The sequence below is a fragment of the Myodes glareolus genome, chromosome 21, assembly GCF_982192425.1.
Source record: "Myodes glareolus chromosome 21, mMyoGla1.1, whole genome shotgun sequence".
Lineage (NCBI taxonomy): Eukaryota > Metazoa > Chordata > Mammalia > Rodentia > Cricetidae > Myodes > Myodes glareolus.
The window spans coordinates 64,159,209-64,185,387 of record NC_142046.1 but is presented as its reverse complement, the minus strand read 5'-3'; the positions used below and the strand labels follow the sequence as shown (position 1 = coordinate 64,185,387).

The 26,179-nt window shown below is 44.2% G+C and overlaps 1 protein-coding gene across 1 annotated transcript; it reads left to right on the top strand.

Moving 5' to 3' along the window:
- The first annotated feature begins 429 nt into the window (after positions 1-429).
- On the top strand, positions 430-25,887 carry Zdhhc5 (zDHHC palmitoyltransferase 5). Its single transcript, XM_048425657.3, is given in 13 exon segments — positions 430-586; positions 3,937-5,049; positions 13,157-13,278; positions 16,879-17,036; positions 18,850-19,022; positions 19,169-19,271; positions 20,675-20,766; positions 21,175-21,307; positions 21,583-21,706; positions 22,616-22,728; positions 23,321-24,073; positions 24,075-24,181; positions 24,585-25,887. Coding segments are annotated over 12 exon segments (2,145 nt in total). The 5' UTR covers positions 430-586; positions 3,937-4,945; the 3' UTR covers positions 24,748-25,887.
- Positions 25,888-26,179: the final 292 nt, after the last annotated feature.

The following is a 26,179-nucleotide window of genomic DNA, read 5'->3' as shown; positions in this document are numbered from 1 at the left end:
GAGGCAGACAAAAGAAGAGAGAGCGCTCGCCCGCCCGGCTCCCCTGTCCCCACTTTCTGCAGTCCGCCAGGCCCCTCTCCCGGCCAGCGGCCAGACACGACGGCCTCCCGGGCGCGCTCCCGCGCCCCTACGTGCTTGCGGCGCCGTGCCCCGGCAGCCAATCCGAAGACGAGGTCGCCGCGGTCGCCCGCGGTCGCGCGCACGCCGCCGGGCGGCGTCGGGGGCGGGGGGAGCGGGCGGGAGGGAGTGGTGAATGGGAGAGTGGACGGGGGCGGGCGCGGCGGCGCGAGCCGCATGAATGAGAAGAACGTGCCCCGCTAGAGACGTCGCCCGCGCCCGCGCCGGGGAGCCAATGGGAACGCCGCGAGACCCGGAGCCCCGAAGCTGAGGGCCACGGTCGCGCGCCGGCTCGGAGGCGAGCGGCGGCCGTCGGGAGCGCGCGGCGGCGGGGCGGGCGTGGAGCGTGCGGGGGCCGCGCGCTGCCTCTCAGAGGCCAGACGGCAGTGCTGGGAGGCGGCAGCGACGACGACGACGGCTGCGACGGCGGCGACCACGACGGCGGCCGGTGACGGGCACCGCGCCGGGGGTGAGTCCCGGGGACGCTGGCCCCTGCGGAACCGGAAGTGCCGGGCTACTGAGGTGGGAGGGGAGAGTGACCTCTAGGGAAGGGGGACCGCGGAGGGGAGGAGGTTAAGGCCCTCGGGCTCCGTGGGCCCCCGAAACGGACGGCCGCGGAGTCCGGAGAGCCACGGCCACCGGGGCTCGGAACCGGTTGGTGCCGGGCTGCCCGGTTGCGGAGCCGCCGCCCCTTCCGTCCCCGGCCCGCGATTCTCTCCGGGCCGGCGGGCCCTGCTCAGTTTTCTGGCCCAGGGGTTTGTCAGCTCGGCTGCCGGGTGGGGACCGGATCCCGGTCCCCTTTCGCCGCTCCATAGCTCAGGCCCCTGGCCCCACATTCGGCTGATACTTATTTTGGCCAGAGCTTCGCCCAGTGGTTATTTGTTCTTTCTCCCGTCCACCCGCTGCTTCTCCCTACCCCCCCCCCCCCATCGACCAGGTGCTCCATGCCTCAAGTACTTTGTACTTTTTACAAGTGGGAGCTTAAATGTGTTTGACAGTATTTTATCTGTAGGAGTCTTATTCATAGACAGGTCTAAAGTTCCTCAACCACTTGGCCAAATGAAACCACTGAAATGAGAAGCTAAGAAGTGACTAAAGTTATTAGAAGCAGTCGTAGAATCACATGCATGATCCATTGCAAACCAGTTTTGGCTTCTTGGGTTTGCTTCCTGGTTAATGCCATCTTGTCCAGGGTAATCTGAGGTTTGCATCTCCATCCTTCGATCCCAGTACGTGTCAACTCTATATCAGACATCTCTTCTGCCTCGTGACAGTGTATAAATTCACCTAATGTGTATAAGAATCTGTCGACAGGTGCTTGGGTACCTACCTCAGCCCGTGATGGCAATACTCTTAAACTTCGGCTGCGGTGTTTGATCTCATAGCTTATGTGCCTCTTCTGTATGGCCTCTCCATTGCCATAGATTCAAGTTTACTGGACTGTGCTATAATGCTTAGTTATTGGAACAGATAATACCTGTGCTGTCGGTGGCACTGCTCCTCAGGAACTGCTTGTATTGAACCTTAACTAAAGCCTTCAAACTGCATATCCTAAATTGTTTGTTTTATAAAATTTTTGTTGTTGTTTTGAGACAGGACCTCTCTACATAGCCTTGGCTGTCCTGGAACTCACTTTGTAGACCAAGCTGGCCTCGAACTCACAGAGGGCTGCCTGCTTCTGCCTCCTGAGTGCTGGGATTGAAGGTGTGGGCTACCACACCCGGCTCCGTGTTTGTTTTACACATTCATATTTTTATTCTGCGATTCCCCCCACCCAGTCAGCGTGTGTCATACACATTCTTGTGCACTTGGCTGAGCCCGCTGTGGATCCACAGAGCGTGACTGATGAACCACACTCACCCTTCCGGTTTCGTGTCTTCTCTTTCTGCACCACATCCCTTTGCTGGGACTTGGTGTGTTCTTATTTATACCTAATCCATTATTTTATCTTGTCCCTTCTAATATCTTAACATTTCAGATGACAGTCTCATTCATATCTCAGTATGTGGTTCCAAAACTGCTTGGCCTTCCATGACTGCTGTACCATGGCAGTATTGGTCTGTGTGACTTTTATTATGTAGTGGGATCTGCAGCAGTACAGGGTTCAAACTAATGAACCAACTTCACATAAAATTTAAGGAATGTAATTTTTCTTTGGAGTTTTGAGGAAAACATTTATTTTAATAGTACTGTACAGATCAAGAATTTTGCTTTTTCCATTTAATAATGATACTTAGGCCTAAATTCATCAAACAGAAATAATCATAAAATCGGGACTAAATTGGATCTGGTTTGTAGGATCATGAGAACTTATTACAATCTTTGGGTTTTCATTCTAATGTTGCTTGCCTGCTCCCTCCCCCCCTTTTTTTGTTTTAAAACTAAGCCTCACTATGTAGCACTGACTGGCCTTGAAGCTATACATACCAGAGTGGTTTGGATACTCAGAGCAATCCACCTGCCTCTGCCTCCTGAGGTTAATGGTGTTCACCACTATTCCTGAGTGGTAACTGTAGCAGGCTCCTTTGCCTTCTGTGTTCTAGGTAAAAGAAGAAGTTATAAATCTCAGGACATATTTGATGTTTTTAATAGCTGCTGTTGGTATCAAATGATATAGTACTTGAGCAATAGCACTGCTTCTTTCAGTTAAAGTTTTTTTTTTGTTTGTTTGTTTTATTTTGTTTTGTTTACCGAGACAGGGTTTCTCTGTAGTTATCAAGCCTGTCCTGGAACTAGCTCTTGTAGACCGGGCTGGCCTCGAACTCACAGAGATCCACCTGCCTCTGCCTCCCGAGTGCTGGGGTTAAAGGCCTGCGCCACCACCACCTGGCTAAAATTCTGACTTAAGCAAAAATCTTGGTCTGTCAATCCTAAGTTATCATTAGGCATATGGTGTGGTAGAAAGGGTTTATGTCAGCATAACCCTATGTCTGGGGTTCTGAACCTGGCTACACAGGTGATTCAGTGGAATGGCTTCAGGCCTTCTCTAGCCTTCAATTTTACAGAATAGGATAAGGGACTCTGTCACCAGATAATGCGGGTAAAGTGCTTTGAGATCACCAGATGAAAGCATCCTGTAGAATTAAGGTGCTGGTGTTGTGTTGTTACTGTGATCAACAGAAATAATTGCTACTCTAATCATACTGGATTATGAGCAGCTTAGTTTGCCTCCTAATAGGCCTGTGTTAGGAGTTAAAAACTATTGAATTTGGAAGAAAATGACCAATCCCTTTGTTGGATTGAGTTTCTCATAGAGAATATTTCATTTCTTGGTGCAAGATCGTTTCTTACCCAGGACCCTTAGATGATTACAAAAGGCTAAAAATTGAACTTCTGCTTATGTGGTGTTGTCGCTAAAAGGCGTAAGCATAGAGAGACACAAAAAGGAAATGATAGTTGCTGTCCTATTTTTAAGCTTCCTTTCTTCATTGTGGGAATAAATATTCTCTTTGTCCAAAGAGAAATATCTGTTTTAGTAGTGCCCTTCACTTCTGTGCCCTTGTTTTTAGACTTTATATTCTTGGTGTGCAATGTTACTGCATTTTAGTCAGGAGAGATGGGCTTATAAGAGCGAGTCCTTGGATGACCTTAGGTCAGATAAAACTAGGTTCTCCTCCTTCCAAACAGAGTAGCCCTTAAAAAGGTGAAGGACTCTGAATATATTTTCTTTCCATTTAGAGTTCATCTCCACATGCATAGAAGTGAAGTCTTCCTTTCAAAAGGCACTTTTTAATAGTTGCTTGTGGGGCTTTAGCCTTTGGGGTTCTTAAGAAATACCATGAAAGAATTTCTTTGATAAAAATATTTGGTTTTCTCCAGGTAAAGCACCGTATCCCAGTTAAATTCTGCATCAAGGAAGCCCAAGATTGAAGACAAAGATCAGAGACACTGACTAGCCTGGAAACAGGGACATCTTTGGAACTTTCTCTACAGTAATCTTTCAAACTACCACCAGGTGAAATCGATTTCATCTTCCTCTGCTTATTGAAAGAACATGGCTTCAAGGATTTTAAATTTCCTTTTAGTTTTTCATGAACTCTCTGGGAAAAGAAACCCTTAAAGGGCTTGGGAATAAGAAGAAGAGATTGAAAACGGACAATACCGCTGTCTGTTTTTCTCCCCCTTCAAAGAAAAGGATTTACAACTCAACCCTGTAACAGCTGTTGTCTAGCTTTGGCCACCAGGAGAGAAGTAAATAAAATACAATCACCATTGCCAGACAGCGCTGGTGAAGCCAGGTGTGAGAGTGGTGCCGAGGAGACTGCCGAAAGGGACAAGGACTGCAGCGGAAGATCGGCTTTCCTCAAAGCTGAAGGGACCCCAGGTTCCTTCTGGGATTAAAATAGAATCCTAGTGCACGCCACTTAGGTGGAAGTGTGGTGTTGTGGAGGGGCTCTCGCAACTCCCCAGAAGAGCTAACGCTTCCTGTCCTCTTCTTTTTGAAGACCTGCCTCCATCCATGAGCTTCACCTTGATCTGCTTGGCTCTCCATGTTTTCCACCTGCAGCTGTTTGCCTGCACACAGCCTTCTGTTTGTCTCCAAGTTTTAAGTTGTACACATTGTGCTTCCTAGTCTCTTTTTCTGCTTTGTTCTGGGGAGGTGGTTATTGATCATTTGAAATCACCTTTCCCCCTCCCATGTGCTTTCCTTCATTTGAGATCTTTTGACCTTTATTTTTGTTTGGGAGGGGGAAGGGTGATAATTTTGCATTTTCTGTTTTCCCCCGTTTCTTTCCTCTCTGTTTCCCTCATCCCATTTTCTTGTCTGTTCTGCCGCTGTGTGGGCCTGGGCTATGCGGCAGGGCACATCTTTCATCAGAGCTCCAACATGCCCGCAGAGTCTGGAAAGAGATTCAAACCCAGCAAATATGTACCGGTCTCAGCAGCCGCCATATTCCTAGTGGGAGCTACAACACTCTTCTTTGCCTTTACGTGAGTTTTCTCCAGCAGTGGCATGTGGGGGTGGGAGGGCCATGCCATGGAAAGTGAAGACTATTTTTTCTTAGTTTCATAGTTATTCGGAAGGCCAGTAGATGACTGTCCTTTACTCTATTGGTGTTTCCTACTTCCCTCTGCTTCCTGTCCTTTGGACTCACAGATGTTTTCATGATTTCCTATCTAGTTCCATCAGAGGTGATTTAAACTAGGAACGAAGACAGAAGACACCTCAGAGAGGCTTGAAGTTTAAATGAGAGAAAGAGAATTGGATTAGACTTAAATCCTTTTTTCCTTCTTTCTGTTTTTTTTTTTTTTTTTTTTTTTTTTTTTTTTTTTTGAGTCAGAGTCTCCCTACAGAACCCTGGCTATCCTAGAACTTGCTATGTAGAACAGACTGGCCTTGAACTCAAATAGAACCTCTTGTCTGTGCCTCTCAAGTGCTGGGGTTTCAGTCTTTTCAGATAGTCACACCTGGGGTGTCTGAGCCACAGGCTAGAGATTGTGGAGCCTGAGGACCTCAGAGAGGTTTTTCTTTTTGTCTTTTTGAGACAGTATCACCGTGTTGCCCTTGTTGTCCTGGAATTCCCTAAGTAGATCAGTTGATCAAATTTGTGTTAATCTTTCCTCTGCCTTCTGTATTGTGTCTGGGGTTGTAGACTTTTCTTTCTTTCAATTTTATTTATTTATTTATTTATTTAATTTTTTATTTTTTTTGAGGCTGGCCTTGAACTCCACCTGGGATTAAAGGTGTGTGCCACCACTGTCTGGCCTGTAGACAAGTTTTTACCATGCTATGCCGTAGTTGGTTTTGAGATTTGAGAATTTTGAGACATAATTTTGCCGTGTAGCCCAGGCTGGCCCTAAATCTATCATCTTCCTGCCTTAGCCTTCTGAGCACTGTGAGAATTGATTTAAGTTATGCTAATGAGACAGTTTTGGTTTATAGTGTTACCGGGATGCTTTTCTCTTTACTTCTAAGAGCTAAGGCCTGGAGACAGGAAAGAGCGGGCTTTATTTAGGAAGAAAATACTAGGAGAGTCATTTGCACTAGTTTCCACTGAAAGGAATTGGAGTTCTTGTGGTCATTAGTTCTGATGGGAAAGGTAATTGGCATTCAAAGATACCTACCTCTATTAGAGCCTGGGGTCTCACTCAACCTTTCTAGTTAGGATCGAAAGGCTGTTTTATTACACTTGTTTTACCAGAAGAGACTGATTTTCCCCTTTTCCTGTCCCCAGTGTGGTAGCTGTGGCCACCTAGCAAGTGTGTTTTCTGTTAGGAATTTGTAATGAGCCTACACTAGCCTTCTGAGCTTTATACTGTTGAGTCACTTCTTAGAGTGGTCAGTGAACCAAGATCTTCATTTTCATTCTCTTTTCCTGTGTAACTCGTATGCTGCCTTTGACATGTTGAGTAGCAAAAGGAGGGATGCTTCTTTGGTATCAGAACGTGCTCTGATTTTTGCTGTTTTGGTGTAAGCAGACTCAAACCTGTAGCTTACCTTTGTGCTTTAGTAGCAGTTGTGCTGGGTCAGGAGAGGTCTGTGATTGGATCAGGCTCATACTTTTAGGCCTACCTAATGGGAATGCCCATTTCTCTTTGAGAGTCAAGCTCTTGGAGTAGCTAAAGTATTCAGGGGAGTAAGTGGTTTTTCTCTTTCAAACTGTTGTTGAGATCAGACATGCAGAATCCTTATTTTTAATTTGTTAATCTGAAACCATTGAAATGCTTGGCTTGTTATACCAGTTTGTCCACAAAGAATTGTCCTGACAGGCATTGTCTTCTTCAACTGATAGTTGAAGCTATTTAACCTACTTTTTCATCCCTTGGTGCCTGTTGAGTTGGGTCCCTCTTTATTTCATGTTGTGTCAGCCGCAGCAAAAGTTGTTTGTGGTGCTCCAGGGTCTTGTGCATGGTAGCTGGGTGTTTTGAACACTAAACTCCATCCTTAGCTTGGAGGAAAAGCGGAGGATGTTATTAACTCTATTTGGAATTTCTGTTTCTAATACAAATTTAAGCCTAAATCGTAGATGAGAGTCCCCATCATTAATCTCTACAGAGTAAGTTAATGGGCTCCTGTTTCTTACCAAAGTCTCACATGCCCACCCTGTAGAGTCATAAGCACTCTGTTGATTGTACTTTTATCACCTGACTGGATTTGTCTGATTTTGGTGCCCTCAGAGGCCAGAAAGGGTGTTGGATACCTAGGAGCCAGAGTTACATAGGTTTATGAGTGCCATGTGGATGATGGGAATCCACAGTTATGGAAGACCTGTAGTTGCCTTAAACACTGGGCTATCTGCATCCCCACCACCTAGCTCTTGCTACCTCTGAAAGTCTTCTCTCTTTTCCATCTGACTCAGGTGTCTCCTCTGTAAGCTTTTTTTTTTTTTAATATTTATTTATTTATTATGTATACAATATTCTGTGTGTGCCTGAAGGCCAGAAGAGGGCACCAGACCTCATTACAGATGGTTGTGAGCCACCATGTGGTTGCTGGGAACTGAACTCAGGACCTTTGGAAGAGCAGACAATGCTCTTAACCTCTGAGCCATCTCTCCAGCCTCCTGTAAGCTTTTCTTTGTTTTTGTTTTTGCTTTGTTTTGTTTTTTGTTGTTGTTTTGTTTTGTTTTCAAGACAGGGTTTCACTGATTTTGGAACCTGTCCTGAAACTTGCTCTTGTAGACCAGGCTGACTTCAAACTCACAGAGAACCACCTGCCTCTGCCTCCCGAGTGCTGGAATTAAAGGCACTGAGGCACCATTCTTAAGAATGGGCTTTTTTGCATTCCTTCCTTTGAGATTCAGTTCCTTGAATAGTTTTAAAACTATGTGCCATGTGCAAAAGAGTTCATGGCTTTGAATGGAGAGGTAAAGAAGGCTCTTTTTGAGCCCACTTCTGTGGGGTCATAAATCTGTAACTGCTCTGTCACCCGCCTGTTCTTTTCACTAGGTTACAAGTGGCTCTTACATCAGTCTAGGTCCCAGGTGATAATTACTCTGGGACCTGGAGGACTGGGAGCAGGAAGAAGAGTTCCTTTCAGCTGGCAGACATAATTAGTGGAGGCATGTAGGCTTCACCTAATTAGGAACAATTTACCCTCCATGCTGCTTTGTTAAGTAGGGAAAGCTATGAACAGAAATTACCAGTTAGGTCTGGTCATCAAAGAAATAATGATGCTTTTCTGCCCCAGAGAAGTCTGCAAAGAGTAGTTGAGGTTCTGCGTAGAATTGATTCTCTGACTTCATTTGTTCAAACAGGAGTGGCAAATATCCTGCCTTAATTCATTTCTCTCTTTGCTGTTTGGGTAGGAGAGTATCTGCTTAAGTAAGCACACCCTTTCCTGGTCAGGCACTAGAATTTGCATCTAAGATAATGCATCTGGGTCCCATCTGTTGTAGTTTAATACTTTTTGTTTGTTTATCGAAACAGGGTTTCTCTGTAACCCTTGCTGTCTTGGAACTCACTCTGTAGATCAGGCTGGTCTCAAATTCAGAGATCCACCTTCCTCACTGCCTTCCGAGTGCTGGGGCTAAAGGCACGCACCACCATAGCTGTCTACTTTTTTGTTTTTGTTTTTTTCTTTCGAGACAGGGTTTCTCTGTATAACAGTCCTACTTGTCTGTTCTGGAACTTACTCTGTAGACCAGTCTGGCCTCAAACTCAACAAGTTCTGCCTGTCTCTGTCTCCCAAGTGCTGGGATTAAAGGCATGCACCACCACCAGCCAGCTGTTTTTTGTTTGCTTGTTTTGTTTTGTTTTGTTTTGTTGTAAGACGACATTCTCACTATGTAGCCCTGGTTGGTTTGGAACTCATTGTGTAAACTAGGCTGACCTCAGATTTATAGACATCTGCCCGCCTTTGCCTCCTGAGTATTGGGATTAAAGATGGTTGTCACCATGCCTGTCTTTGGAGGTCAGGAGACTGAGTTTGATACTTTGTTAATGTTTCTGAATCTCAGTTTTTCCTTCTGTCTATAAAGAAGTTGAACTGGAGCACTTTATTTCAGCTGTATAAACTTTCCTGGATGGCACCGCACATGAAATTTCAGTACATAAGACAAAAAGTAGGAATGTTGTGATTCAAGTGAGACTAATTTAATAAGTCCAGCTACTGGTGCTTCTGTCTTTACCGTTCCCAGGTGCCTCAGAGCTCCTGGCATCGCTATGGGTATCATTACATTGATCTTCTCTAAAGTGTCCTTTGGTTCAATCTCAACTTTCTGTTTAAGTTGGGGAGAAGAGGTAGGGGATTTCTGTTTTTGGTAAAATAAAAAGCAGGTTAGAAATCCAGACACTTTCCAGAATCCTATCCATGGTACAGCTCACTTCCTTTTAGTTCCAGCCTCAGGTCCCTTCCAACTTTTCTGTCTACAGATTTAGGCAGCCTCTGTGGCTTTTTTTCTTCTCTTCTCTTCTCTTCTCTTTCATTCCTGTGGAGGTGTCAGCACCTGATGTTAGTGGGAACAGTCTTGTGATCTGCGGAGGCTCATTGAGCAATGGTTGCTCCTTTCCTTCCCACACGGTTTTCCTCTTCTAGGAGTAAGTGCCCAGGTCCTGCAGCACACATGGCTCAGCTGCTGGAAATCACAGGGTCTAGAAGTCCAAAAGAGCACAGGTTTTAAGAGAAACCTGTGAACCTGTCCGAGGACAAAATGTTTTCCTATGGGATCTTGAAGAAAGCGTTCCTTGATGAAATTCTCGGCAGGAAACGGGACGTTCATTCCAGTCTTCTCATCAAGAAACACTAGATAGACGGTCAAGCAGTGAGCTAGGCTTGGGTGGAATGCATGGGCCTTGGCTGTAAGTGTGCTTGAATCTCTAGTGCCTCAGCTGGGGATGGGGTGATATTAAGCTTGCTGGAGCTGGAGTGACAGCTGATGACAGTGGTAATGGTTCCCGTGTCTTCTGTTTGGTGAATTCTCAATGCTATACATGCTAGTTAGACTAGTAGCAGAGCATGCCATGTGTCTATCTCAGCCTTTGGGTGGGAAAGAGAACAACCTGTCCCAAACAAAGACAAAAAGAGCAGATTCCCCCTCAAAAGAATTTTAGCATCTTTTCAGACATTCTCCTTCATTTTCATGTGTATATTACGCAACTGAAGCAGCAAGCTTAAGAGTTTCTTGTGAACTGAGACAGGATTAAAATCTACAACCTGACTGGCTTTTTCTTTCTAGGAACTTTTTCCTTTGTGTAGTAGAAAGGGCTAGAAAGGCTAGGGAAACAGGGTTTCAGGAGCGTGTACGTTGAAGCCCCCACTTCCCTTTTTACTTGGCATTGAAAATAGGCATAATGAATGGGTGGGCAGAAGAACCTGTTCTACCTGGGGTGGTTTATGTCTGGGAATCCCATCAGTGAGTCAGCCTTCTGGGCTGCAGCCACTCCCTAAGCTCCTGCGCTCTGTGATTATTACTTACAGAGTTAAGGACAAGTTCTGACTTCTCTCCTTAGCTCCGGCTGCACCTCTCTCCATCAAAGGCAGCCGATTCAAACAGACAGTTGTGGTGGTCATCTTGGAACCTGGTGTAGTGCTAAGGCAGTGGAAAAGCTTTTTCTCAAGACAAGGAGAATATAGGCTGTGGCTGGAACAGTCTTTGCTCAGATGGTTAAGGTGGATTGTTTCCAGCTACAGTCCTGGGGCTAGAAGCAGTAGGTCTGTGAGTGTGGAAGATACTGTTCATGAAGGGGAATGATTCAAATCACTCAGACATGCTGCCAGTGTGGGAACGGTCTTTATTTGGCAGTGCATATACTCAGTTCCACGATTATACATTCACTGAGACATGCTGATAGAGATTGAGAGGTGAAGTTTGGCAGGATACACAAGGAATTAGGTGATTTGTTTAAGTTGGAAATGAAACTGAAGAAGAGGGATCTAGAAGGCCGAGAGTTGAGGTAGGTATGGTGGCGCAGCCTGTCACTCAGGCACAGCCTGTCACTCAGGAGGCTGAGCCAGGCAGGGATGCTAACAGTTGTAAAGTTAGTGTCAAGGTGCATAGTAAGTTCTAGGCTAGAATAGGCCGCACAAAGAGGCCCTCTCTCAAAAAAACAAAACAGACTGGTGGGCTGGGGAGAAGAGACAGACTCACTGGACTCAGATGAGTGCTGTGGTGGCTGGTGCTAAGGACCTCGGTACCCTACAGTTAGCTTGTTCTCTAATTATCTTCCAGGCTGGAGGAGTGAAGTGAGTCACCTTTCTCTTCCTCCTCAGGCGGAAACTGAAGGGACAGCTAAGTACCAGGGAGGGGCCCTGACCTGGGTGACTAGTTTTCAGTTTCTCTCCTTCCCTCCTAAGAAACCTGGGAAATAGGCTTGGCTTCGAAGTAGGGCCCTGACCTGGGTGACTGGTTTTCAGTTTCTCTCCTTTCCTCCTAAGAAACCTGGGAACTAGGCTTTGCAGTAGAGTCCTGCAGGGACTCTTTTCTTCTTAAACTCTGCCCCAACTCATGCCAAGATATGAGAAATCTTTTCTGAACCAAGAGTTCAGAGGAAGAAACTTTATAGAGGACTTTGCATGTTAATAGTGTGGGATTCTGGCTGAAGGGATGTTTTCACTTTGATATCTGTCTCTATTATTTTGGTTTCCAATTCTGTGTAGCCCAATAAAGAGATGTAATGATTTTATTGATGTTTACACTCTGCAAAGCCTGGCACATAAATAGTATTTACTTTAACTTTTTAAGTGGATGACTGAATTTGAAAAACTAGATAGTGGAGAAAAAAATTTGTGTCTCTGGTTTATTTATGTCTTACTACAAAGCTTCTGAATAGTCTGAAAGACTTCTGAATAGTCTTGGGTCACTACTTATAGTTGTGTTTTTAGATTGAATGGGAACTAATCACCTTTCTTGACTCTTGTGAATTAGTGTTCCAGACTTGAATGTTCTCTGATATCCTAGGCCTGTCGTTTCCTTCATCAAACTCTTCCTGTCTTCTGACTGTCTGGGTAAAAGGGACAAGAACAGATGCTGTCCTGATTCTGGAGATTAAATTCTCGGCCACAAAGCAGATTAGGGTATTTAGCCGCTGTCTTGTGGTGTGTAGGAAGTTCTCTCTGAGCTGAAATGGAAATAAGACTGATAAAGTAAGGTTCAGAGCCGGTCTGAGCTCCTGGGACATCAGCAGAGAAGGGCAGCCCTTCTATTAAGAGTTGGGTTCTGAAAGAACATGAACTCAGACTTACATGAGCACTCCTCTTTTTTCCTTGGTATCTAAAGCATGTCTCTTGATTTGAATGCCGTGAATACTGGATATGTATGGCCAGTTTTTCCCCCTAAAAGAGTTAGGATTTCTTTGATCTAAAATTCGCTAATTTTTTCTGTCTTGTTCTTTGCTCCATTTTAGATGTCAGAAGTCTAGTTCTTTTTTTTTTTTTTGGAATGCTTCACAGATTTGTATGGCATTCTTGCATAGAGGCTATAATAATCAAATATTCTAATTTTAGCATATGTGCTGCCAAAGTGAACACAGTTTTTGTCTGTAGAGCCCACACTGACCTTGAACAGGCAGTTGTATGTGTTCAGGTGTACACTAATGCGCCTGACTTAATTTTTGTGTTCTGGATAGACATTCTCATTTGTATTATTATCATTATTATTATTATTATTTTGGTTTTTCAAGACAGGGTTTCTCTGTGTAACAAGCCTGGCTGTCCTGGAATTCACTTTGTTGACCAGGCTGTCTTTGAACTTAGAGACCACTTGCCTCAGCCTCCTGAGTGCTGGAACTAAAGGCATGTGCCACTACGCCCAGCATTATATTTTCAATTCTCAACCATTATAATTAGCCTCTAGATACCTGATAGTGGAGAAACCTAATGTGGCTGAGATTGTTTCAAAGTTAACTGAAGATGGATGGGGAGCTAGAGAGGCAGGTGGTATCCACATTCTTAATGCTATTGTGCAGGTCAGTGGGACATAGATCCAACCGTAGGTTGCTCCAGAGACAGGAATATAGCTGATACTCATTATACAGTCAATCCCTAGTTCTTGTGTCTGGTTTGTAAGGAGATGTGGGTACATTGTAAAGTCTGTCCAGTTCATATTCTGCTGGTATCAAAGTGTTAGAGGCAGACCTTCATTTTCTTTATTGTCTGCAGGTGTCCAGGACTGAGCCTGAATGTGTCACCTGCAGTGCCCATCTACAATGCAATTATGTTCCTCTTCGTGCTGGCCAACTTCAGCATGGCCACATTTATGGACCCAGGAATTTTCCCCCGAGGTAAGATCTTTCTGTATCCTCATGTAAACTCCTTGTCATTAAAAATAATTATTTGGGTAGATCTTAGGTTGAAGGGTCTTCAGATTCTGGGATACTGTTAAGAGGAATATGTATCACACAATATTTAGTTATTTGGTTTACTTTGGGTCAGACCTTTTTTATTTAAATTTTATTTAAGGTTTTTTAGTTTGATCATTATTCTTTCTCCTCCCCTAATTCCTAGATGTTCCTCATCTCCCTCCCTACCCAACTTCATGTTCTTTCCCTCTCAGAAAAAAAAAAACAACAACAACAAAGGAAAATCAATACAAACAAAATTTAACCTAAACAAAAATCACACAAAACAGAATCTGTGTTGAGTTGGTCTACTACAGCTTCTGGACTTGATGCCCAGTGTCATTCCATTGGAGAAGCTGATTTTCTTCTTTCTCAGCAGCATCAATTGGTTTTTTATTAATTAATTAATTTACTTATTTTTCACATACCAGTTCCAGTTTCCTCTCATTCCTCTTCTGCACCTCCCCTTTGCCCTACCCCTGCAGGAATCAGTTGTAAATAGCATCTTGGTTAAGGGTGAGATTTTGGTCTGCTTCTTTGATTTTTGTTATTCAGAAATTTACTCAGAGCTTGTAGGTTGAGTGATGTTAAGTACAGTAATATTTACTATATTTAGACAGTTCTGACAGTGTGGTACAAAGTACAGTGGAAGTATGGGTAAGGTTCTCTTGAGAACATCGACAACAGTGCAGTTACTGCCTAGAGAAGTTAGTGAAGTACTGCTAAGAATGGGTGAGAAGACTTTCCCAACTAGAAGCCTGAGGAAGAGGAGGGCAGTTTCAGACAGAGGAAGCGTACACAGAAGCTTGTGCCCATGGAATAGTGACATCATCAAGTTGGAGGCTACAGTGTATGGTCAGACTAGAAAAGAAACCCGGAGCCAAATTGTGAAGGACTTCATTTGCTACATGAGGCCTTTGAAAAATGTGCTGCTTCTGATCCCAAGGGGGTCTTTAGTTTACAACAAAATAATTCTTTTGAGAGTGTACAGACAGCTTTTGGCTTTGGCCATACAGTAGATTCAACAGCATCGTTCATGACAGCTTAATGGGGCAGAGCAAAGAGTGAAAGAAAATCTGCTGCTCCATTGCCCTGGAAAATGAACTCAGAAGCTCGGCGTGGCTAGGCCTGTGCAGTACTTAGACAGCAGAGGATACTTCCGTTGTGGCAGTTTCAAGGGTCAGACCTTGGAAGATAAATCTAATGCTGAATTTTATAAACTGAATGTTAAATAGGCCGTATATTTGCTTTTGTTTTTTTCCATGCTAGGGATTGAGCCCAGGCCCTGGACAAATCCCCAGGCTCTAGACAAGCACTCTATCACTGAGTTCTACTCTCAGACCTAGATAATGAGTCTGAGATACTCCCTACTTCAGTTATCCAGTGGGCAGGAGTTAAATACTGTGCTTTAGGAGTGTACAGCTGTGGTATGTGAAGTGGTAGGAGTAAGATTATGTAGAGAAGTTGAGTGAGGTTAGGAAAGACATGAAGTAAGACCTGGTCAGTTCTGCCATTTTATTATGGGTAAAGGAGAAAGGAGCCATTAAAGAGGGACTGAACAAGGAGGAGGAGAAAGTAAAGTGAAAGCTAAGGAGAATTTATCAGGTAACTGACTTCCTGATAGTATAGTGACTCAGAATCTCCTGTTTGGTTACTAAGAATTGATCCTTTAAATAATTACTTCTATTTTAAAACAGGGTCTTACTCTGTAGCCCAGGTAGGCCTTGAATTCTGTATTGGCCTTCTAAGTGCTGGAATTATAGGTGTAAGCCACTATAATAACCAGCCGAAAAATTGATCTTAACAGTAGTTTATGTATGTCTAAGAAAAGGGTGCAGCCGAATTCCTGTTGTTTTAAGGCAGTGAATGGAAAATGAGGAAGCAGAGTCAACAAACACTAGATTTCCTCTTTTAAGAAGCAAGCAAAGAAGGCTGAAGATGGTGTTATATTTTAAGAGAAAAGCAAACTTTTTATAAGACAAAAGACCACCATGTGTGTAGCACGAGGAACTAGAGCCAGAGAAGAATGGGAGAAGCTCATGTCGGAAGTCTCATGGAGGAGGAGGTTCTTCTTTGGAAGGTGGACTAAAAGAAGAACTGTCATGAGTAAGAGGTAGAAAGACCACGAGCTGACAAAAATTGTTACTAACGACATCTGATTTTCCTCACAAGTGTAAATTATTTTTCCAGGCGGTCTTGGGTTAGCAAGTGAGCTGCGGTTTTCCTGAACTCGCTGTGCTCTGAAAGCCTGCCTCAGTGTTACTGGTCATTTTTAGATTTTTGTGGGAAAAGGCACTTTGAGTCTCCAAAACCAAGGAAGGATGTTTTTAGTGAGTCATTAATGTTCCTTTGTCAAGATACTCAGTGGCCTGCTATACAGAAAGCTCTGATGACCATATGTGATAATCCTCTCCTCCCTCTTTCTGAGTTAGGGTTTCTTTGTATAGCCCTGGCTGTACTTGAACTTCCTCTGTAGAGGAGGTCTGCCTCTGCCTTCCAAGTGCTAGGATTAAAGGCTTGTGCCACCAATGCCCAGCTCAGAGAGAACTCTTACATTTTGGCATATTCCCTTTATTTTAAATTTTTTTTTTTGTTTTGTTTTCCTACATTGCTGAGGATCAAACCCAGGGACTTGCACATGTTAGGCAACAACTCTGTCACAGAGCTATATCCTTGAAGATTTTCATATGAGCTTGGCATGATTGCACACCTTTAATCCCAGCTCTTGGGAGGCAGAGGCAGGCAGATTCCTATAGTTTCAGCCTAGCCAGGGCTGTGTAGTGAGACCATATGTCAAACAAACTCCAAACAAACTATATGTGTGTGCGTGTCTGTATGTTTGTTTATATATAGCTTGTATCTACCAAAGTAGTAGGATGCCTTTCCATTCTGAGAATTGAGCCCAATACTTTGTGCATGGTGCACAAGACATCTACCTGCCTGGATTAAAGCTATTCATCACCATGCCTGGCCAAAAACTTTATAATCCCCCCCCCCCCCCAGTGCTTTTCTGTGTAGCAGCAGCCTTGGCTGTCCTGGAGGAACTTGCTTAGTAGACCAGGCTGGCCTTGAACTCAGAGATCCACCTGCCTCTGCCTCCCAAGGGCTGGGATTAAAGGAATGAGACACAATGTGTGGCAAATTTTTTAATAAAGGAGAATGTATATTCTTGCTAATCCTGATATTAGAGAAAACCTTTTGCTGTTAACCATGCAGTATGTGAACTGTGGACCTATAAAATACGACATTCTATTTAGGTACTTAAGAAGTTAGGCTAGAGAAGTTGCTCAGTGGTTTTAAGTCTCTGCTCTGGCAGAGACCCTGACTGATTCCAGCACCCACAGCCCACAACTACCCATGACTCTAGCACCTGAGGATCTAATAACACCCTCATCTGGCATGCACAGACACACAGACACACAGACACACACACACACACACACACACAAAGTCTTAAAGAGTTACGTTTTAAACATCCTTATGTTCCTAGTACTTAATAGTTTGGACACAATTGTTTTTAAGTTGATTTTCCCTCTTTTCAAGCTGAAGAGGATGAAGACAAAGAAGATGATTTCCGAGCTCCTCTTTACAAAACAGTGGAGATCAAGGGCATCCAGGTGCGCATGAAATGGTGCGCCACCTGCCGCTTCTACCGCCCTCCTAGATGTTCCCACTGCAGTGTCTGTGACAACTGTGTGGAGGTAAGAGCACTTACTGTAGAATTACGTACAGTGTTCTGCCTGCATGTATGCCTGCAGGCCAGAGAGGGCGCCATATCTCATTACTGATGGTTATGAGCCACCATGGGGTTGCTGGGAATTAGCTCACAACCTCTGGAAGAGCAGCCAGTACTCTTAACCTCTGAGCCACCTTTCCAGTCCCTCTTTTTACTTTTTTAATTAAAATTTCTATTATTTTATGTGTATGGGTATTTTTGCCTGAATGCATGTCTGTACTGTGTGCATATTGGAGACCAGAAGAGGACGTCAGAACCATGGAAATGGAGTTATAGAAAACTGTGAGCCTTAATGTAGGGAATTGAGCCTGGGTTCTCTGGAAGATCTCTCCAGCTTTCTTCTTTAAAAAGATTGGTTCTTATGTATGTGTGTACCTGGTGCCTGAGGAGGTGGCATTAGATCCCGAGGAACTAGAGTAGATGGATTTTTCTTTGGGTTCCCAGCCTATGAAAAACACAGAGACTTATTATGAAAGCTTGGCCTTAGTTTAGGCTTGTTTCTAACTAGCTCATAGCTTAAATGAACACATTTCTGTTCATCTATGTGCTGCCACATGGCTCTTAACCTCTCCTGCATGTCATGCTTCTTTGTGTCCAGCTGGCTACTCTCCAACTCTCCCTTTCTTCTTCCTAGAGCTCCCTCTGCCCCCAGAAGTCCTGCCTGTTTAGCTATTGGCCATTTAGGTTTTTTTTCTTTTAAACCAATCACAATTATATATCTTTTTTTTTAAGATATGTACCACCACAATCAGTACATTCTTTTTTTTTTTTTTAAGATTTATTTATTTATTATGTATACAACATTCCTTCCATGTATGCTTGCATGCCAGAAGAGGGCACCAGATCTCATTATAGATGGCTGTGAGCCACCATGTGGTTGCTGGGAATTGAACTTAGGACCTCTGAAGAGCAGTCAGTGCTCTTAGCCTCTGTGCCATCTCTCCAGCCCCACAATTATATATCTTTATACAGTGTAATCAATTACCTCAAAACACTAGAGTTACTGATGGTTGATTGTGAGCCACATGTGGGTGCTAGGACCCAAACCCAGGTTCTACAAGAGCAACCACTGCTTTTAACTGGGTCATCATTGGACCCCTTAGAGCACATTATTTCGCCTACAAAGATTTATTTATTTATTTATTTGAGATAGGGTTTCTCTGTAGCTTTGGAGCCTGTGCTGGAACTAGCTGTTGTAGAATAGGCTGGCCGCAAACTTGTGGCTATCCTCCTGTGTCCCAAGTACTGAAGTTGTAGACTTGTAGCACCATGTTAGTCAATTTGTTGATCAATTTGGGTTCTGGCCAACCTCTGGAAGGACTTCTTTCAGTTAACAGAGCAAGAGGAACTGCTTAATTTATTTATTTTTTTTTATTTGTCTGGGTTTTTGAGATAGAGTTTTTCTGTGTAGCCCTGGCTGTCCTGGCGGCTGGCCTTAAACTCAAAACAAACTGCCTGCCACTGCCTCCTGATCGCTGGAATTAAAGTCATGCGCTGCGATCACTTGATTTTAAATTTAATCTTTTAAAACTTTAAATTTTTGTGACTAAGTGGTGAATATGAATACTAAAAGTAAAGCTTAAGTTCTGTTATTTTGTTCCTGTTTTCTTGTCGTGTGTGTGTGTGTGTGTATAATTGTGTCTGGAATACATGTGAAGGTCAGAGGACAACTTGCAGGGATTGATTGTCTCGTTCTGTCATGTGAGTCCCAGGGATTGAACCCAGGTTAGTGCTATGTTTTTAAGGACACCTTTTATTCTGTCTCTTTTTGCTCCTAGGAATTTGATCATCACTGCCCCTGGGTGAACAACTGTATTGGTCGCAGGAACTACAGATATTTCTTCCTTTTCCTCCTTTCCCTGACAGCCCACATTATGGGTGTGTTTGGCTTTGGCCTCCTTTATGTCCTCTATCACATAGAGGAACTCTCAGGGGTCCGCACTGCTGTTACGTATCCTTGGAGGCCTTTGGCTTGTGGGATGGGGCTGGGAGGGCAAGTTGAGTCCTTGAGTCAAGAAGTTGAAAGGGGAAGTGGTTGTACTAGAACTGGGGAAATAAGATAACATTGCCCTGCTTTCCTTGACTACCTGGAATCAGAATGGCAGTGATGTGTGTGGCTGGCCTGTTTTTCATCCCTGTAGCTGGCCTCACAGGATTTCATGTGGTGCTGGTGGCTAGGGGACGTACAACGAATGAACAGGTACCAGGAGAACTGGCAGGAGACTGACAGGCATGTCTCAAGCCCTTAGCTGCTGAAGAGCATAGCGCTTAGACAAACAGAACCTCAGTGAATACTTACGTGATGATGTAGTGTGGTGAAGTGGGCCTAGGTCCTCAGTAAGTAGAATTAAAGCTGGCGATGGTGCTGCACCTTTGGAATCATATTTAGGAGGCTGAGGCACTAGGTTTGAGCTATTTGGACCATGTAAGAAATGGCCTTGTAGCCAAGCGGTGAGATCTCTGTGAGTTCGAGGCCAGCCTGGTCTACAAGAGCTAGTTCCAGGACAGCTAGGGCTGTTAGAGAGAGAATCCCTGCCTCAAAAAACCAAAAAAAGCCGGGCAATGGTGGCGCACACCTTTAATACCAGCACTCGGGTGGCAGAGGCAGGCGGATCTCTGTGAGTTCAAGGCCAGCCTGGTCTACAAAGCTAGTTCCAGGACAGGCACCAAAGCTACAGAGAAACATTGTCTCAAAAAGCCAAAAAAAAAAAAAAAAAAAAAAAAAAAAAACCCAAAAAAAAGGAAAGAAAAAAGGCTTTGTTATCGTTCTTTTTTAACAAATATTTAGTCTGTGACTTTACAGAAACTAGTTGGCACAGAAAACATACAGTACTGCTTAAAGATTATTTTTATGCATATTAATAGCTAACCTTAGTTTCTTATCTTAACAAATTGCCTCAATACTGAACATATACACTGTTTTTCTTGGCATTATTCCCTAAATAATATATTAACTGTTTGCATAACATACTGTATTATGTGTAGTATAATAGTACTATGATGGAAAGATAAATTAGTGTATATAACATGTACATAGGCTATATGCAAATACTGTGCCAATTTATATAAGGGAATCTGGATTATTTATTCAGTATTCAGAAAATTACTTAAACCCATCTTAATACAGGAATCTGATGTTGAAGATTGATTTTCATAAGGTAGACTTAGAATTTTAACTGAGAACCCCCAACTCTAGAATCCCTGTGTTTTTGTTTGTTTTTGTTTTCTGAGACAGGGTTTCTCTGTATAACAGTCCTGGATGTCCTAAAATTCACTTTGTAGACCAGGCTGGCCTCAAACTCACAGAGATCCACTTGCCTCTGCCTCCTGAGGGCTGGGATAAAAGGTGTGAGCCACCACTACCTGGTGAATCCTTGTTCTTAACCATTACAAGTGTCACTTTTGTACATGAAAGGATGGCTGCACAGCCAGGTGGTGGTGTACAGGAAGCAGCCTGGTCTACAAGAGCAAGTTCTAGAACAGGCTCCAGAGATTCATAAAGAAACCCTGTCTTGAAAAACAAGCAAGCAAGCAAACAAAAAGAATGGCTGCACACTCATTTGCCTTTCGGCATAGTATGACCTGGTTCTTTTTATTTCCTAGGTTACAGGTAAATTCCGGGGAGGTGTGAATCCCTTCACCAATGGCTGCTGTAACAATGTTAGCCGTGTCCTCTGCAGCTCTCCAGCACCCAGGTACACCTACATTCTTGGGTGTTCATGCTTGGTCAAACTTTTGTCTTCTTTGGCTTGTTCTGAATAAGGGAAGTCTGATGGAAAATATCTTTTAGGAAGGGCTTTGCTCTTAGAATAGTGAGTGGTACAAGGATGAGACATGGTGAACTTGTAGGTGTGGCTCATTGCCTTTGAGAATTGAGGATGCATAAAATTTAACTGCAGTGCTTGACATTTGCTTGTAAAGTCCTACTCTTGCTGAATGAAGATGTGTACCAAATCCAATCAGTTTAACGCTAACTTTACACTAGACTGAAGATTAAACTGAGGATCTTACTGCATATTCAGAAATCTTCCTTCATACTTTGTATGCAAGTAGAAATTTTGAATGAAATAGTAAATGAAAGCCTTTTTGCTCTTGCTACACAGGTATCTGGGGAGACCAAAGAAAGAGAAGACAATTGTCATCAGACCTCCTTTCCTTCGACCAGACGTCTCAGATGGGCAGATCACTGTGAAGATCATGGATAATGGCATCCAGGGAGAGCTGAGGAGGACTAAGGTGAGAACAGGGAAGTATACATCTTTGTGTTAAGTAACTTAAATACAGATCTTTTCTCTATTAGATTTCAAGTTCAGTGACAGACACTGAGTCCATCTCTTTCTGTGTCTTCATCTTTAGATGATAGATGCTCAACTCTTCTTTGTCCTTTTTATCCCCAAACTGACTCTTCCCAGTTTAGAAATGTAACTGGTTCTCCAGTACTGTTTTCTTATGCCGACCTAATGCTACCTTAATGTAGTTTCTCAGTCTGATTTCCCTCCCTTCCTTTAAAGTCTAAGGGAAGCCTAGAGATAACAGAGAGTCAGTCTGCTGATGCGGAGCCTCCACCTCCTCCTAAGCCGGACCTGAGCCGATACACAGGGCTGCGAACGCACCTTGGCCTGGCTCCTAATGAGGGTAAGGGCTGCTTTGATATGTGAGATCCTTGACATAGAAGACAGACAAGGTACCATGTAAGCTGTAGAAAAGATGAGCAAGGGCCGGGAGGTAATAATTGAATTAGGGCTTACAACACCCAGCGAATGGAGTTTTCTTTGGATAGCTAAAAGGAGTGCTGCCAGTTAGTAATAGACAGTGATTAGCTGGTTCCTTCCTTCCACTATGGATTCTGGGGATTCAAATTCAGGTCATCAGGCTTTTGTAGCAAGTGCTTTTACTTGCTATGAGTTTGCCTGAATCACAATTTCTTAGTACGTTTGGTGCATTTGCTCGCCACAAATTATGAAGATCCTTGGTCTTTAAAAAATATCTTCCCTTCCCCCGGGTGGTGGCACATGCCTTTAACACCAGCTCTCAGGAGGCAGAAACAGGTGGATCTCTGAGTTCAAGCCCAGCCTGGGCAACAGAATGAGTTCCAGGGCAGCCAGGGCTACACAGAGAAACCCTGTCTCTAAAAACAAAACAAGACAAACAAAAAAAAAGAAAAGAAAAAGAAAAACAAGAAACGAAAGAAACAAACAAGGACTATGTGGACCAGACTGTTGCTGAACTCAGAGAAGTCTGCCTTCCTCTGTCTTCCGAGTGCTGGGATTAAAGATGTGCACTACCACACCTAGCCTTACCATTATTTGTATTATGTGTGTGGGCGTTTAGCCTGCGTATGTATGTCTGCTCACCACTTGTAGTACTGTATCCAAAGACCAGGTTCAGCTGAGTCTTTAGAATTAATTTCAGCAAAATCTTGTTTCCTAGACTTTGCTTTTATTGGGTATACTTGATTCTGCTGTGCCCTTTTCCTGTACTTTGAGAAACTCTGTGACAGTTAAGAATTAACTTATACAGTTGTACTCTGGGTTTCCCGTGTAGATAGCAGTCTCCTGGGCAAGGACAGCCCCCCTACACCTACCATGTACAAGTACCGACCAGGTTACAGCAGCAGCAGCACATCAGCCGCCATGCCTCACTCCTCCAGCGCCAAGGTACTGTGTACCCTAAGAAGTGGGGCCATACATAACCTTTCTTGAGGAAAGCATGGGGGTATCCTACTGATTATTGGCATTAATGGAATTGAATTTCTTTGATGTGTTCTTCATCAAAAAGGAGCAATGACAAATACTAGATAAAAACACTGATTAGTGGGCACTAGAGAGATGGCTCAGAGGGTAAGAGCACTGGCTGCTCTTCCAGAGGTCCTGAGTTCAATTCCTGGCAACTACATGGTGGCCCACAACCATCAATGAAATCTGGTGCCCTCTTCTGGCCTGCAGGCTTAGTTGCAGACAGAGCACTTATTTAAAAAATACAAAAATAAAATTAAAAAAAAAAACCCCACTAATTAGTGTCAAATCTGATTTTAGAAACCAAGTTACTTAGTCTCTATAAGCCTCATTTCCAGCATCTTACAATGAGGCATTTGTTCCCAGTCACAGCTTTGTGTTAAAGGCCAACCATATGATGTCCAAGTTTAAAGTGTACCACTGGAATATAATTTCTGTTCTTCAGTGTCTCTTTGGGCTCAGGTGCCTGGCAGCTGTCAAAAGGAATGCTAAGACTATTTTACTCTTTCTACAGTTGAGTCGTGGAGACAGCTTGAAGGAACCAACCTCAATTGTAGATAGTAGCCGCCATCCCAGCTACCGCTCAGAGCCCAGCTTGGAACCAGAGAGCTTCCGGTCTCCCACTTTTGGAAAAAGCTTTCATTTTGATCCGTTGTCCAGTGGCTCACGATCCTCCAGCCTCAAGTCAGCCCAGGGCACGGGCTTTGAGCTGGGCCAGTTGCAGTCCATTCGTTCAGAGGGTACCACTTCCACCTCCTATAAGAGCCTGGCCAATCAGACACGTAATGGAAGCCTCTCCTATGACAGTCTGCTCACTCCTTCAGACAGCCCTGATTTTGAGTCAGTACAGGCAGGGCCTGAGCCAGACCCACCTTTAGGCTACACCTCTCCCTTCTTGTCAGCCCGGCTGGCCCAGCAGCGGGAAGCCGAGAGGCACCCACGTTTGGTGCCAACCGGCCCACCACACCGAGAGCCCTCGCCAGTCCGATATGACAATCTGTCTCGCCACATCGTGGCCTCCCTCCAGGAACGAGAGAAGCTGCTACGACAGTCACCTCCACTTGCAGGCCGTGAGGAAGAGCCAGGCTTGGGAGACTCAGGCATTCAGTCAACACCAGGCTCAGGCCATGCCCCTCGTACTAGTTCCTCTTCAGATGATTCAAAGAGGTCACCCTTGAGCAAGACTCCACTGGGACGCCCAGCTGTCCCCCGTTTTGGCAAACCAGATGGGCTAAGGGGCCGGGGAGTAGGGTCCCCTGAACCAGGCCCCAACTGCCCCCTACCCGGGCCGATCAATGTCTTATAGCAGCCAAAAAGCCCCATCTGGTGTCTCTGAGACAGAGGAAGTGGCGTTGCAGCCATTATTGACACCCAAGTAAGTATGTCTTTTCCTCCTTCATGTGATGTCATTAGAAGTCTGGTTGTACATGATTCTAGTATAGGCAGACCCTGGGGACCCTGAGAACCCTTTCATAATTTGATAGCCTTATGGACAACAACTCTTTAGAGACTGAAGATTAATAATATTCCCTTAATACTATCTTCCTGATAATTACTTGCCAGAATAAGTATATGAGAACTGAGGTTGGGAATAAATTGGGAAAAAAGAGAATCCATCTTATTTTAAGCATGTCAATAAAGTCAAAGAGACTGGATTGTTTAGGTAAGAAGATAGATGGAAAAGATGCTCCCTCCATATTAGACCCTTTTTGTGTATGGTTGTATTGTATATGTATTGTGCATCTTTTCCTGATGTCTGTTTCTTCTTTTTCCCCCAGAGATGAAGTACAGCTCAAGACCTACAGCAAATCCAATGGGCAGCCCAAGAGTATAGGCTCAGCTTCCCCTGGCGCAGGCCAGCCAACGCTCAGTAGTCCCACAAGGGGAGGAGTCAAGAAGGTGTCAGGGGTGGGTGGTACCACTTATGAGATTTCTGTGTGAATCTTGGCGCCTCCCCTCCCCCACACCTCTGCACCTACACCAAAGGGCCTCAGGTGGCCACCTTCCTTCCCTCAAGGGGCTCCCCTACTTTGCATGGACATTTTTAAACCACCGATTCCAAGAGGATGAGGCTTGTTTTACAAAATGCCATGGGGTTGAGGAGAGTTGGGGCCCTGAGACGGGTGGCACCCCCTCCCCCTTTTGATCTTTTAAGACCTTCCTTCCCTTTGATCCCTGGACCAGACTCAGTGGACATTTGTGCAATTGCTCGCCCTGGAGGGAACCAGATCATTTTTAAACCAGAAATAATTTTTTTTATTATTGTTACGGATTCTATTTTTTTCCTCTTCTCCGTTACCAGGTGTGTGTGTACATATATATATATATTATAAATATCAAAGAAATTATATATCTATCCTGGGATGGGAAAACAAGGGAGGGATATATAGAGATATATATATATAAGGAGGGGGATTTTATTCTTCCCTTTCCTTAGACCAGCAGGAAAAGAGACAGTACAGTCTTCCTTTTCCCCACGGTTCCCTCTTTTGTCCCAGTTATCAACTAAGGAAATAGCACCCTCTGCTGGTGCTAAGTGATTAGGAAAGAACCCTCAGTTAAGTCTGGGGTTCTTGGGTCAGAAAAAGGAACTTGCAGGGTTTTTTAGGCTTGTTGACATCTGGTTTCCCCAGGAAAGGGGTCACAGTTCCATGACGGTGGTGGGAGATCAGGAAAAGAACTTGGCCTAGTTTACAAAAACATCAGGCAATCTCTCCCCCCTCCCCCATTCTTGGTAGACAGGGATTGTGGTTGGCTTAGTGAGCCCATTCAATGCTTCCCTATAACTTAGTTAAAATGATCTTCAAACCCCAGGCCAGAAGAGAAGAATCCAAAAAGCAATATTTCTCATCACATGCCAAAAATGGGATAGAGAGAAGGAGTGGCAGGCCTAGGCCCCTCCGATTGTCCCCTGGGGTTTACCCCTTAGCCCACCTCAATATGGTGCTGGGTAGAGGGGTAGCTGGGGTCTAACCTTTAACAGGAAGAGCCCGGCCTCTATACAGAGACCCTATCATTTTTTTTATTCTGATTAGCCATTTTAAACCAACAAGGAATAAAATAAATCCTGATCTAACCAGCTCCCCCTGGACTTGTGTTTTATCTGGCTAGGTGAATGATCTTGTGGGAAGTCAAAAGAGAAGCCCCATTCTCTAGTCTGCTTTTATTCTGGCTAACAAATTAAATGTCCTGCTGGCTGAGAGAAACCTAACTTTTTGTAACAAAAACTTCCTCTTTTGAAATCTTAGAACTCTTGGGTCATTTCTTAATTTACTCTTAGAAAGTAAAGCAGGTTGGAGAGATGACTCAGCACTGACTCCTCTTCCAGAGGACCCAGGTTGCAGCTCACAACTGTCTGCAACTTCAAGATCTG